Here is a 15,189-nt window from a genome sequence, read left to right as displayed (position 1 = left end):
CTATAAAGACACATGCACATGCATGTTTACTGCGGCACTATTCACAATAGAAAAGACTTGGAACCAACCCAAATGCCCATCAATGATGGGCTGGATAAAGAAAATGTGGCACATATATACCATGGAATACTATGCAGCCATAAAAAAGGGTGAGCTCATGTCATTTGCAGGGACATGGATGAAGCTGGAAACAACCATTCTCAGCAAACTAACACAAGAACAGAAAACCAAACACTGCATGTTCTCACTCATAAGTGGGAGCTGAACAATGAGAACACATGGACACAGGGAGGGGAACATCACACACTGGGGCCTGTCAGGGGATGGAGGGCTAGGGGAGAAACAGCACTAGGAGAAATACCTAATGTAGATGACAGGTTGATGGGTGCAGCAAACCACCATGGCGCGAGTATACCTATGTAACAAAACTGCACTTTCTGCACATGTACCCCAGAACTTAAACTATAATAAAAAGTAAAAAATAAAAATAAATAAAACTCTGATCTGTAGGCCAAAGGGTATTTCTTTTTCTTTATTAATTACTCAGAAGTCTAGGCCACAGCAATCCTACTGTTCTCCTCTCATTTTCCTAAACTATTTTGATACTTATTTCTCAGCCTTTACAGGCTATTAGATATTTCTCACATTTCCATAGATAATAACTCATCAGTTTTGCAACCTGATTCTCAATATTAAGACATTAAAACTAATGTATATGACTCTCAGTTGACACATACTGAGGTATAGAAAAATTCCATCATTTCCTTCTGCAAAATGAAAAAGATTTTAATTCGTTTTCTCAACAGCTGTATCATTTTTTTTATGCATAGAAAAAAATGTGCAATTACTCCAAGTACAATCAAGTCATTTAACATGGTTTTACCATCATTGTAGTTACAGGATATTTTAAAAGAGAAAAAAAAAATCTCAAAGCACAGGTCCTGCTGTGCAGCAAAGCAATCAAATTCCTTTATAATAACAGCCTGATGGGATTCAGCAATCTGAGGAATAATGAATAACCACTCTAATCAGTAAACAGGAAGACGCTACAACAGTCACTGAGTAAAAACTGACTATCATCTGTTGATTCTCTTGATCGGCATTTCAAACAATAAATTGAAATGTAAGTATCTCTTAAAAAGAAAAATAACTTTGTTTAGTGTGCTTAATTTTACCAGGCAGTGAGGAAATTACATATCACCTTGATTGTCTTTCAGTGTAGCCCAGTCAATAAAATGCACAAATAATCTTTTTTATAATACATGGCCAACTTTATCCTATCACTTGAATACGTCAGGATAAACTGATTGTGGAGTTGGTTGATAACATTGTACTTTGGAACTGACTATTTGAATTTGTTTTGCTACTTTATTATTTGATATTCTTCTCCAGTGTTCATCTTATGAAGTTATTTGCATCTGAATATGAAGAGTCTGTTTCAAAATAGTCCTCAAGTTTCCAATGCAGTGTCTCAAATGTAGGTCGTTCCTTAGGCTCTGCATTCCAGCACTCCAACATGATATTGTAAAATTGCTGTGGACAATTGGATGGTTGGGGAAGTCTATAGTTTTGAGCCAACATCTGGATTACCTGGGCACCTGTCATACCTAGAAAATACAGAACGGAAACAATAACAACAACAACAACAACAACAACAACAAAAAACAAAGTTGAAGCTCAGAGTCTTAAACTTATAGCCATTTATACTCTAGGTTACTAAGTAAGTCAATTTCCTTGGCAAAGCTTTGAGGTCTACCATCCCCTTCCCAGGTTACACGGATTAAACTAAGTCCTGCAGCAAGTGATGTCTATAAGACTGCAATTCACTAGCAAAGGAGAGGGAAGTAATAAACCACCTCATTAATGCAAATTATCATCATCAAATTTTATCTATCAAGCTCCCGCAGGTACTTGGTATGGTCAGCCTCATAACTCTGCCCTCTAAGTCTGGGAGAAACAGTTAAAGTCACACCTAAGTAAGTGACCTGCAGCAAAAAGGTCCACTTCAGAATTAATTACTTACCACTGTAAGGCATTTTGCCATAAGTAATGATTTCATAAAGAAGGATTCCAAATGACCACACATCGGACTTAATGCTGAATTTATTAGTACGAATGGCTTCGGGCGCAGTCCATTTCACCGGCAGCTTTATTTCGTGTTTAGATTCATAGATGTCTTCATTATCTACCTGTTAATGCATTAAGGAATCCAGGCCAAGTTAAAGTAATTTTTTTTTTTTTGCTACCCTCATTCATCTATAATCTGCTTCACATCAAAATTTAGAGAAAAAAGATTCAAAATGAGCTTAGTTCTATTGACAATTACATTAGCAAATTCTGAATCTGGTATACAAGACTGAAAAATATGTGGGAAGTCATTAATAAAATATTATTTAAGAGCCTACTATGTGCCAAGAATAGCACTGAAAGAAACATTCTACTACATTTGGAGAATTAATACATGATTCTGGCTTCACATCTGATCCTGAGCGAAAAAATAAAGGAAGCAAAGTCTATTGTTTGATTTACTGATGATATTGAAAAGCCACTGACTTTGATAATTACCATGTAACCACTTGCTAATAATGAAAAGTAGGATCTAAGTGTTTTAAATTAATATATAAACTCACTGGGGTACTAATTAATTTACAAAAAGAAAAAAAGTGATGAATTCATGAAGATTAAAAGGGAATCATTTATTTGTTGTTTCATGCCCTGTATCCATATTTTTAGGGTACAATATGGAAATTTCAAATTAATTTAAGAGAAAAACACCTAATATTACATCTCCTATAGAGTATCTTTCAGACTGATGTAAAAATTGGGAAATCAAAAAGCCAATGATTGCTGAAGAATTCTAGTGGCATGCAAATTAGTCTGGCATACAGTGAGTAATGGTGGCTAGGTTAACACTGCACAAAGTGTACAGCTTTTGTAAAGGAAATAGAGGTGAACAGAGGTGACTGGTACTAACTGAAAAATAGATCATTAATTCAACTATATACTTAAGTACATACTTTCCAACAGTGGTTGGTCACTGTTTTCTCTATTTTGTTTCTCCTTGTTAAGAAATAGGAATGTGCAGGCAGTTTGTAAGGTTTTGGACTACTGAAGTAGTTTATGGACTACAGAACTTGGAGAAACATTGTTTTAAAGAATAACAGTATATCTATTGGTTTACTAACTGTTAGACTTTTGACCTATTACAAAAACTAATTAAAACAAAACTAAATCCACCTTAAAAACTCTGGCAAGTCCAAAATCTGCTACTTTGTAGATATTATGTTCACCAACAAGGACATTTCTGGCAGCCAGATCTCTGTGAATGTAGTTCCGAGACTCCAGATAGGCCATTCCAGAGGCAACCTGTGCTGCTATGTCTACCTGTTGAGTCAGATGGATTTTTGACCCAGCATCACCTAAGCAAAAAGAGAAAAGTAAGAAAGTTACTTTAGAGAACATTTGAACTATTAAAGTGAATTCTGAGAATTTTGAATGAATGAGCTATCAGTGAGATTAAGTACAATGACACTGATCTGTTGAGCGCTCTCTCTCTCTCTCTCTCTCTCTCTCTATATATATATATATATATATATATCTTTAACACAACTTAGTTTGCTGTGAAAAGTTAATAAGGCGACAATTTTTTCAGAGTCCAAACATATTCCAAGGCCCTCTCTTCCTCGAATGAGTATTACAAGTAACAAGTCATCACATGATTCAAACATGGCTACAATTATCTGAGACTGTGGCTATTTTGCCTTTTTTCTTTTTTTTAAATTTTATTTATCTTTTATTTTAAGTTCAGGGGTACATTTCCAGGTTTGTTATATAGGTAAACTTGTGTCATGGGGGATTATTGCACAGATTATTTCATCATCCAGGTATTAAGCTTAGTACTCATTAGTTATTTTTCCTGATCTTTTCCTTCCTCCCCACCTTTACCCTCTCATAAGACCCAATATGTGTTGTTCCCTTCTGTGTGGGTGAACATAGCTCCCACTTATAAGTGAGAACATGTGGTATTTGGTTTTCTGATCCTGCATTAGTTGCTAAGGATAATGGCCTCCAGCTCCATCCATGTTGCTGCAAAGGACATGATTTCATTTTTTATGGCTGCATAGTATTCCATGGTATATACATACCACATTTTCTTTATCCATTCTACCACTGATGGGCATTTAGGTTAATTCCATGTCTTTGCTATTGTGAATGGTGCTGCAAGAAACATACATGTGTATGTATCTTTATGATAAAACAATGTATATTCCTTTGGGTATATATCCAGTAATGGGATTGCTGGGTCAAATGGTAGGTCTGTTTTTAGATATTTGAGTAATCGCTGCACTGTCTTCCACAATGATTGAACTAATGTACACTCCTACCAATGGTATACAAGCATTCCTTTCTCTCTACAACTTTGCCAGCATCTGTTATTTTTTGACTTTTTAATGGCCATTCTGGCTGGTGAGAGATGGTATCTCATTGTGGTTTTGATTTGCATTTGTCTAATGATAAGTGCTGTTGAGCATTTTTTTTTCACATGATTTCAATACCATATGTCACTAACTAATTTCTTCACGGAAATTATTACTTAACTGCTACTGAATTTCTTTCAAGCATTGCGTACTTTGTTTTAGTCATTGAGCCAATAAAACAATACTAACTTTTATGGCTGAACCAATGAAAAATCCTCATTCTTCCATCATGTTGTTTTTAAAAACTAGCTCACTAACACAAATGAAAGGTCTATCCATAGTTATAAAGTATGTATATTACATTTGTACCACCAAGATTGATACCTTTTTTTTTCTCTGCCTTAGTCTGTTATTCGTAGAATAGGTTGCTCATCTCTCCAGACATGGACATACCTTCAATAGGCAAAGTTTCTCCTACTGGGAATTCTTTATAACTAAGTATTAAAAAATTTATATAGTACAATCAGTTTGATTATTATTAGTAGAGGGGGGTCAGCATTATTTTGTGGTGACTGACTCTTTGTATTTGCATTTGACTTACCTATTTTGTATTTGTACACAAAATAATACTGACTCCTTCTACTTTGAAATGGGGTGAGTCATCCCTGGGTAGGATTTAGCTGCCATACTGTTGACAGATGTTTTCAGATGTCTGGAGAATTAAAATAATATCACATCAACTCAAACTAATATTCCTCTTACATATCCCTGTCTGAATAAGCTGAATACTACACAAAGTCCATTAGACTCATGGTCAAAAGCATAGACATAAGCCCTGACTTGAGAGGCAGCTGTATGCATTACAGGGGTCAGAAAATCTGGTTTGAAGCTAGAGGGCCAGACTTTCAATCAAGGATATGCCTGATATTTCTTTGTGACCTTGGGCAAGCATCTTAACATTCCTATGCATCAGTTTCCTCATCTGTACAATGATAATAGTAACTACTTTGTGGTATTTCTTGTTAAAATGAAAATTAAAATGAATTAATTCATGTAAAGCACTTAAAGCAGTGCTTGGCACCTAGAAAGAACTCAGTAGATCCTATCTGTTATTATCATTCCTCCTATCTAATCAAGATAAAACATAGAACTTGCTAAGTTAGAGATACATATGAATTACCCATGTGGAAACGACTGAAGGAAGACAAGTTATGGGTCTGGAACTCAGGGGAGAATATGCAGCAAGAGATATTGATTTAACAATCATAAGTTATAAGTGGGAGTTAAAACAGTAAAAGTGGATGAGATTGCTAGGAAATGACAGAGAAACACCAATATTGAAGGTGGGCAGAGGAAGATAAACCTATAAGAAAACTGTGAAGAATCAGCCAAAAGAATATGAGAAGAAAACCACTAGAGAAACTTGTAACATGTCAAAGGTTTTGAGAAAGAGAAAATGCCATCATAGTCAAATTCCACAAATAAGTCCATGAAGAAAAGGACTAAGACATTTGTCGAATATAATAAGGGAGTCCCTGGTGATCTTGGGGATAGGAAGAGCAGTTTGACTGGAGATCAGGTGGGTATAAGGATTTGAGGGCTAAATACGAGTGAAGGACATAGAGACAGAAGAAAGAGGTGGCAAATTCCAAAATCCTAATCAAGAAGGAAAACAAGAAGGTTCTGGTAGAGGTAAACATAAAATAATGGGAAAGCAATTATCATAAAATTTGGGATAGTGAGGGGTTGTAATTGATAAAGTATTCAGGGGGTTTCTAGGGTGCTGGCCACATTCTAATGCTTGATCTGGGCAGTGACTGAATGGTTGCTTATTTGTTTGCTTTACAATTACATGTTAAATGATATTATATGATTATGTGTTTTCCACATATATGCTATTTTTAATAAAAAATGAAATAAATAGAGCCAAAAGAATTTTTAAGGGAAACACTTAAGCAGTGTGTGTGTGTACATATATATATATATTTTTAAGGCAAGTAGCATATCTCAATAAGTTGTGAGGTGAAATTAACTGCTTACCAATCCTTTCGTCCTTTCTTTTATCCCTGAGCACAGACAGAAGATTACATTTCCCATCTTCCCTTAGAGTTAAGTTGAGCCCTGTCACTAGTTCTGGGCAATGCAATGTGTGCAGAAATGATGAACATCACTCACAAGCCTGGCTGTTAAAATCTCCCACATCTTTATGGCTAGAGGGATGCATTTCAAAATGGTAGAGCCACATGAGTCTAAATCCCTGTATTATCCTTTAGAGAAAGTCACCTAGCAGAGCAGTCTGGCCCATATAAAAAAAAAAAAATACCTATTGTTTTGTATTAAGTCATAAAGAGTTTTGAATTCTATATTATAGCAGATGACATTATGCAGTCTAATACAAGATATAAGCATGAAAATAAATTATAACTTAGTATGCAGCATAATGGCAAAACATTGCTGCTATGATAGCCAAAATAGCTAGGCCTTTTGATATCAAATTCACTCAATAAGAAAAGAAATGTATGGAAATTAAGACAAGCTGGTTACTAACCGTGAGTTATGTGGTATCTTCTAAAATGGCTCCCAGTTATCTGTACCTCCTGATATTCAAGCCTTTGTGAAAGCCTCTTCTACTAATTGTGGCCTGGACCTAGTGACTCATGTTTAACAACAGAATATGGCAGAAGTAGGTGGGATATCACTTCCAAGATTAAATTAGAAAAGGCTGTGACTTTGCCTTACAGATAATCTCCACCCTGTTGTTCTCTCGCTTGCTCACTCTAATAAAGCAAGCTGCTATGCTGCAAGCTGCCCAATGGAAAGGTCCCTGTAGCAGGCAGCAAAGGGCATCTTGCAGCCAACAACCAGAAAGGAACTGATTTCCTCAGTCCAACAGCCCAAGAGGAAACGACTCCTGCCAAGAGTTAAATGAGTGAGTTTAGAAGTGGATTTACCTCCATCAGAGCCTTCAGATGACTGGGTACTTGCCAACACCCTGACTGCAGCCTTGTAAGAGGCCCTGAACTAGGAGACCCAGCGAAGCTACGCCTAGATTCCTAACCACAGAAACTGTGAGATAATAAACATTTGCTGCCTTAAGCCACTGAGTTTTGTGGTACTGTTTTGTGCAGCAATAGACAACTAATACAGATTGATGTTACGAAGATAACATCAGTGCTATGGATATAGTTAAAAACATGAACTACGAAGCCAAACTTCCGACTTGGATGAGTTACCTAATCTCTCCATACCTGTTTCTTCAACTGTAAAGTGGGACTACTAATACTTACCTCATAAGGTGGTTAGATAAATGAATGAAGCTCCCTTGTAAGTTGTATTCCTAGGAATTTTATTCTCTTTGTAGCAATTGTGAATGGGAGTTTGCTCATGATTTGGCTCTCTATTTGTCTATTACTGGTGTAGAGGAATGCTTGTGATTTTTGCACATTGATTTTGTATCCTGAGACTTTGCTGAAGTTGTTTATCAGCTTAAGGAGTTTTTGGGCTAAGACAATGGGGTTTTCTAAATATACAATCATGTCATCTGCAAACAGAGATAATATGACTTCCTCTCTTCCTATTTGAATACTCTTTATTTCCTTCTCTTGCCTGATTGTCCTGGCCAGAACTTCCAATACTATGTGGAATAGGAGTGGTGAGAGAGGGCAGCCTTGTCTTGTGCCAGTTTTCAAAGGTAATGCTTCCAGCTTTTGCCCATTCAGTATGATATTGCCTGTGGGTTTGTCAGAAACAACTCTTATTATTTTGACATATGTTCTGTCAATACCTAGTTAATTGAGTGTTAAGGACCTCTTTAAAGAGAACTACAAACCACTGCTCAAGGAAATAAGAGAGGACACAGACAAATGGAAAAATATTCCATGCTCACGGATAGAAAGAATCAATATTGTGAAAATGGCCATACTGCCCAAGGTAATTTGTAGATTCAATGCTATTGCCATCAAGCTACCATTGACTTTCTTCACAGAATTAGAAAAAACTACTTTAAATTTCATATGGAACCAAAAAGAACCCACATAGCCAAGACAATCCTAAGCAAAAGGAACAAAGCTGGAGGCATCACGCTACCTGACTTCAAACTAGACTACAAGGTTACAGTAACCAAAACAGCATGGTAGTGGTACCAAAACAGATGTATAGACCAATGGAACAGAACAGAGGCCTCAGAAATAACACCATACATCTACAACTATCTGATCTTTGACAAACCTTACAAAAACAATCAATGGGGAAAGGATTCCCCATTTAATAAATGCTGTTGGGAAAACTGGCTAGTCATATGCAGAAAACTGAAATGGGACCCCTTCCTTACGTCTTACACAAAAATTAACTCATGGTGGATTAAAGATTTAAACATAAGACCTAAAGCCATAAAAACCCTGAAGAAAACCTAGGCAATACCATTCAGGACATAGGCATGGGCAAAGACTTCATGACTAAAACACCAAAAGCAATGGCAACAAAAGCCCAAATTGACAAATGGGATCTAATTAAACTGAAGAGCTTCTGCACAGCAAAAGAAACTATCATCAGAGTGAACAGGGAACCTACAGAATGGGAGAAAATTTTTGCAATCTATTCACCTGACAAAGGTCTAATACCAAGAATCTACAAGGAACTTAAACAAATTTATAAGAAAAAAAAACAACCTCATCAAAAAGTGGGCAAAGGATATGAACAGACATTTTTCAAAAGCAGACATTTATGCAGCCAATGAATATATGAAAAAGAGCTCATCATCACTGATCATTAGAGAAATCCAAATCAAAACCACAATGAGATAGCATGTCACGTCACTTAGAATGGGATCATTAAAAAGTCAGGAAACAACAGATGCTGGACAGGATGTGGAAAAATAGGAATGCTTTTACATTGTTGGTGGGAGTGTAAATTAGTTCAACCATTATGGAGGACAGTCTAGCAATTCCTCAAGGATCTAGAACTAGAAATACCATTTGACCCAGCAATCCCACTGCTGGGTATACACCCACAGGATTATAAATCATTCTACTATAAAGACACATGCACATGCATGTTTCTTGCGGCACTATTTACGATAGCAAAGACTTGGAACCAACCCAAATGCCCATCAATGTTAGACTGCATAAAGAAAATGTGGCACATATACACCATGGAATACTATGCAGCCATAAAAAAGAATGAGTTCATGTCCTTTGTAGGAACATGGATGAAGCTGGAAACCATCACTCTCAGCAAACTAACACAAGAACAGAAAACCGAACACTGCATGCTCTCACTCATAAGTGAGAATTGAAGAGTAAGAACACATGGGTACAGGGAGGGGAACATCACACACTGGGGCCTGTTGGGGGGTGGTGAGCAAGGGGAGGGATAGCATTAGGAGAAATACCTAACACAGATGACAGGTTGATGGGAGCAGCAAACCACCATGGCACATGTATACCTATGTAAAAAACCTGCACATTCTGCACATGTATCCCAGAATTTTAAGTATCATTTTCAAAAATAAAAGTAATTAAAAACAAAGAAAAATGAATTAAGTTAATATTTATAAAATACTTATAAATTGCCTGTCACAAAGTACTACAGTGTTTTTAAAGGAAAAAAGTATACATATGATCCTCTCCTATCACTATCTTGTATAGTTCATTTCCAGTCAATCACCTAATTTAATACTCTGAACAACTATATGAAGTAAGGATTGCAATTATTCTCACCCATTTCATGGGGATTCCTATTACTCAAAGGAATAGGTAACAAGTTGTCTGACATATAATAGATGTTCTATAAGTATTTACTGGGGAAAAAACAAGTCAAACTAAACTTTTTAAAAATAGAGCTATTTATCCTCTTTAAATTGTAACAAGATGTACCTGTCATTAATTACCCTCAATACTAAAGTTTTTTTACAGATCTCTCTCATTTTGCAGAAATGTATTACCAAAATTATCCAGCCAAGCTTAGAAACTACAAAAATGGTTATATACAAAAAATACGTATGTTATTTCAGCTATCACATATGACATCTAATTCTATTACAGTGGATAGAAAAAGGTTTGCACTGACAGGCATAATACTGGAGGAAACTAAGTGACACACATTTCCTACTTTGAAGGGTGCAGTAACCTCAGTACTGCCTAAGTAAACCTCAACACATACTTTTAATACAACCAACAGAGGTCAAAACTGATGTAAAAGTTCACAAATCTATGACAATTTACATTTGCAGCAAGAAAATATTTTCAACTATATTCCATTACTCAAGAATCTTTCAGCTTAATAATATTCATTATGATGGGCTGCTTAAGAGTGGCACATCCACTTTTAAGATCGCTTTATGAATGTGAACCCTCTTGATTGGGGAAGGAGCTGTCTGCAGTGAGCACATGTTCATTACTCCTCCTGGCTGCTAAGCATCATCCTCACAAATGAAGGCACTGGTAAACTTGACCCTAATGGCCTAACTCTGAAGCTGATAGGGTTCATACTTAGCCCCGAGTAAACTACATTACCAAGCCACAAAAATCCTCAATGCCAGAGGAGTTGGCCACGTACCAAGTGGATCTTTTCAAGCTGATACCAAGAGTCTCAAAACAAGCTTGACTCCAAGTCCCAATCTTGTTAGGTTCAAGATGGTCCCAACTTAATCTATTTATTCAATACCTAATTAGTACATACTTTCTTATGTGCCAGACACTGTTCTAACTCTGAAACAAAGAAAACACTATATGCCTGTGTGGAGTTATATTCAGAGGATACTAAAAACAAGCCAAATGAATAAGATACACACTGTAAGAAGCCAAGAGGATAAAATAAAAAACAAGGGAAAAGGAATACTTTAAGAGTCAGTAGAAAGAGATTAAATTTTAAAATTCAGAGGGTGACCAGTGAAGTACTCACCAAGATGGAAACATCTAAGTAGAGGTTTTGAGGAAATCAGAAGTGAGCATGTGGATAAATGTCAAAACAACAAAAAAATTCAGGCAGAGGAAATAACGAGTGAGGCAAAAGCATGCTCAGAGGGTAGGAAAAAATAGCAAAGAGGGCTAGTGTGGCTGACACACACTGAGCACGGGGAAGGTTGTAGAAGATGAGATCAGAGAGGGAATAGAGAGCCAGGCCATGCAGGACTTCATGAGTTACACATGCTTTGATTTACATTTTAACTGTATCTCTCTAGCTGTTGTGTTGAGAAGAAACTGAAGGCAACAAGAACCAGAAGATGAAGACTAGCCGGGAGCTACTGCAGAATTCAGGAGAAAGGAAATGGCAGCCTGGATCAGGGTAGGAGCATTGAGGAGAGGTAAAATCCTCTATATATTTTGAAGGCCAGCCAATGGGATTTTGCTAGCAGGTTAGAGATGGAACATGAAAAGTAGAGACGATGCCAAGAAGTTGATATGGTCAAAGAAGGAAAGACTGCAAGAGTAGCAGATTACTGGGGAGAATACAGGGAAATCAATTTGGGGCATGTCATCTTGAGATGTCTAATAGACATTTCTACTATAGTAGAAATTAGGACTGTTCACAAACAATGATTTTTTCATCCTTTCAAGCACTTTACAGAATTGGACTTCCCTACCCTCTTTGACTTGATTTGTCTAAATGGAAAGGGAACAGAATTATCTTTGTCACTACTGGTCAGAAGCTTTAAGAATCAGGGTGAGATTAGTCTCATCCCCTTTCTCCGCCAGGGTGATCAAAAGAACTGAGCCACTAGCCAACATATTTTGCAACATAGCATGGATAAGAAATAAACATGTGTGTTAAGCCCTTGGGGATTTGGAGACTGTTAGTTATTGCAGCATATTTACATTATGCAGACTGATACAATATTCAAGTGGAGAAGTTAAGAAGGCAGTTGGGTATGATTCTCAAGTAAAGGGGGAATAAAATTTGGAGAATTGTCAGGACACAAAAAAAATTAAACCATGAGGTTAGATGAAATTAATAAAGGAACTAGTGAGGTTGTGAACAGTCTTGGTGAACTCCGAGATACTGAGAGGCCTGGGAATGAAGGAAATCACATAGGTTGAAAAGAATCACCAAGAAAGGAAGGAGGAAATGCCACTGAGTGAAGTGTCCTGAAAGCCAAATGAAGGAAATGTTTCCAAGAGGAGAAAGCGTCTATTGAATTAAATGCTGTCGGTAGATCTGAGGATGGGGAATAGGCCATTAGATGTAATTATGTGAATACTATTAGGGACCTTTATAAAGCATTTTTTGCTAGATATGACCCAAGACGACGTTTGCACTTTGTCCTCCTGGGAATAAGGCAAAAGTGGTTATTTAATAGCTGAGTTTAATCTTTCTATGGTGGGTAACATATTCTGATGCTGTTAAATTCAATATTTTTCTGCAATGAAGCTGAGCATATTTCTGTTTTCAATGGCATTCAACAGGCCTTATTATGTTCTTTGTTGTTCTTATCTTGTTTTATAGTTTAATGTTACCAGCTTCACAAGGCACCCTGAAATCAGAGGATATTCTTATGTTTCTGAAATCTTTGTTTCATCATTCTCACCTCCCTTTACCTCTATACATTCTGTCATTCCCACCCTGACATTTCAAGAAATTATAGAAGTCTCCTTTTCAAGCTTGAATTATTCTGTCAGTACTTGATCTCACCTTCTTTGAACATCTCATTTTAATGCTCATTATACTGTATTGTTGTTTACTAAATTATCCATTTGTAATAAACATCAAAATTTCACAATGCCCTTCAGTCTTCTCTGACTACAGGAAACAAATAGAGAAATAAAGCAATAGTATATTGCTGCTTTTTTGCCTGACAATTCTTATGTTGCCTAGCAGTGGATGTATTTTAAACAGCAACAAGTACAATGTTGTCAACTACTGGCAAAGAAAATAAACATAGGATACTTCCCTCCCTTTTGCCCCAAATGTATTCCATGTCCCCGAATTCTGTGCCATAGAAAATATTGGTCCATAACTGATAATGTTCAATTAGTGTAGGAAATAAAGCATCATGCAAAACACCCATTCTTTAATTTCCCATGTTACATTCAATTACTCTATCTGTTGTGAAAAATTTTCTCTTCCACTGCATAAGTATTTTCCACCTTTTGAGTATACAATATATAACCTATTAAACAGTAGCTGAGCCATTCAATGTTAAGACATTCATTCTCACAGACATACACATAGTAAATATCCTTTGGGTTACAGAAGGCTTGCTAAATTGACATTTATAGGACTAGCTAAACTAAATTCCTCTTTTTTTTTTTTTCCTTATATTAAGTCTTTGCTTACTTTGGAGATATTCTTGCAGACTTCCATGTCTCATCAACTCTGTAATAATATAAATTGGATCTTCTAAAGTGCAAACAGCATAAAGCTGGATAAGCTTTGGATGTCTTAGGTTCTTCATTATCTGTGCCTCCCTCAGGAAGTCACGTGGATCCATTGAACCTGAAACAAGAAGAGGCAGAAATCACTTTATGTTATTGAGGCATTCCTATCCTTACAGCAGCCTGGTGGGAATCATCAAGATTGCCTCCTGCTTCTCAGTAGAGTAAGAGCATCAGTGTCACAAATCTTCAGAGTTATCAAGAGGAGAATCAGTTCAGCCAGAGCAACCTAATAACTGGATGTGTTGGTGCATCAGGAGTATACGGTTTATATGTTATGACCTGTAGGTGAAGAGAGGTAGATTCAGGTCTACATGAAAAATGAAGGAAAAAGGAGGGACTGATAATCTAACTGATAAAACAAGGCATCTTAACACAAAAGGAAAACATTCTATTAACATGAGCACTGAAGGTCACTGAATATTTGATTACTGCAGCCAGAGTCTGATAGTTGCCCTGTCCTTGGTGCCCACTGTGGGAGCAGCTGGAAAAAATCCTAAAACAGTGACATTCGGCCATAATTTTATCTTTAATTCTGTAGGAATATAGTGTGTAGGCCAAGTGGAAAACATCCAAGACCATCCCCAAAAGTTAATGGGTTTTTTTTCACCTATTTTATATGTTCAACTTGAAACTGATATTTAATATTTTCTCCTGTACTATCTGCTTCCACAGTCAGAGCCTTAATAGCATGGCTATTGGAGGAGAGACAATATTAAGGCCTATTTAGAAGACTTGTCTGCAATTAAATCATATTTTAATGGCTCCACTCTGACTCACCATGCAAGGTGTCAAGTAGTTGCCATCAAATAAAATCTAAGAGGAGGAAGATTATCTGGAGTTTACATTTCACCAGTAATTTTAAAATATTTTCTTTTAGAATATGATGTTTCAGAGGCATTACTGTAATTAAAGGAATACTGTCATTTCACATCTTAGTATTCACTATGAATAATGCAAATATAGTTTCCATTGATGCTCCAAGAGACTACTACATTCATCATCCTCTCAGTGTTGAAGACTTTATAACTGATATTTAAACCCAGGCATGGATAAGCTTTGACATTCTAAGACAACACTGTGACTTGTTTATTAATGTGAAGTTGAGTTAGTTACATGTGACCTGCACATCATTTCACATAAAACATTTGAGCAGTCTCCCCTTTGAGAACCCAGAAGTTCAGAACTGGACTGATCAGACTCTGCATTCTAGACAAATCTCAGCTCTGCCACTAGCGCTCTGTGTGATCTTGAGCAAGTTATCAAACCTCTCTAAACTTCAGTTTCTTCATCTGTAAAACATGGCTAATCATTTTACTGACATCATAAGATCATTAACAAGATAATAGCAATGCCTGCACATATGTATTCAGTGACAGTTGATCATTATTTATATTATC

The 15,189-nt window shown here is 36.5% G+C and overlaps 1 protein-coding gene across 4 annotated transcripts in view; it reads right to left on the bottom strand.

Moving 5' to 3' along the window:
- Positions 1-505: 505 nt before the first annotated feature.
- FRK (fyn related Src family tyrosine kinase) overlaps positions 506-15,189 on the bottom strand; it is a 116,463-nt gene continuing 101,779 nt past the window's right edge. For all 4 annotated transcript variants that reach the window (XM_021936898.2, XM_021936897.2, XM_021936899.2 and 1 more), the window contains 4 exons: positions 13,692-13,850; positions 3,238-3,419; positions 2,024-2,189; positions 506-1,607 (listed from right to left, as the gene is read on the bottom strand). In XM_021936898.2, coding sequence (XP_021792590.1) covers positions 1,396-1,607; positions 2,024-2,189; positions 3,238-3,419; positions 13,692-13,850 — 719 coding nt within the window. In that variant the 3' untranslated portion in view covers positions 506-1,395. The remainder of the gene's footprint in view (positions 1,608-2,023; positions 2,190-3,237; positions 3,420-13,691; positions 13,851-15,189) is intronic.

The sequence above is a fragment of the Papio anubis genome, chromosome 6, assembly GCF_008728515.1.
Source record: "Papio anubis isolate 15944 chromosome 6, Panubis1.0, whole genome shotgun sequence".
Classification (NCBI taxonomy): Eukaryota; Metazoa; Chordata; class Mammalia; order Primates; family Cercopithecidae; genus Papio; species Papio anubis.
The sequence above is the reverse complement of the archived record's forward strand: the minus strand, read 5'-3'. Positions and strand labels throughout refer to the sequence as shown.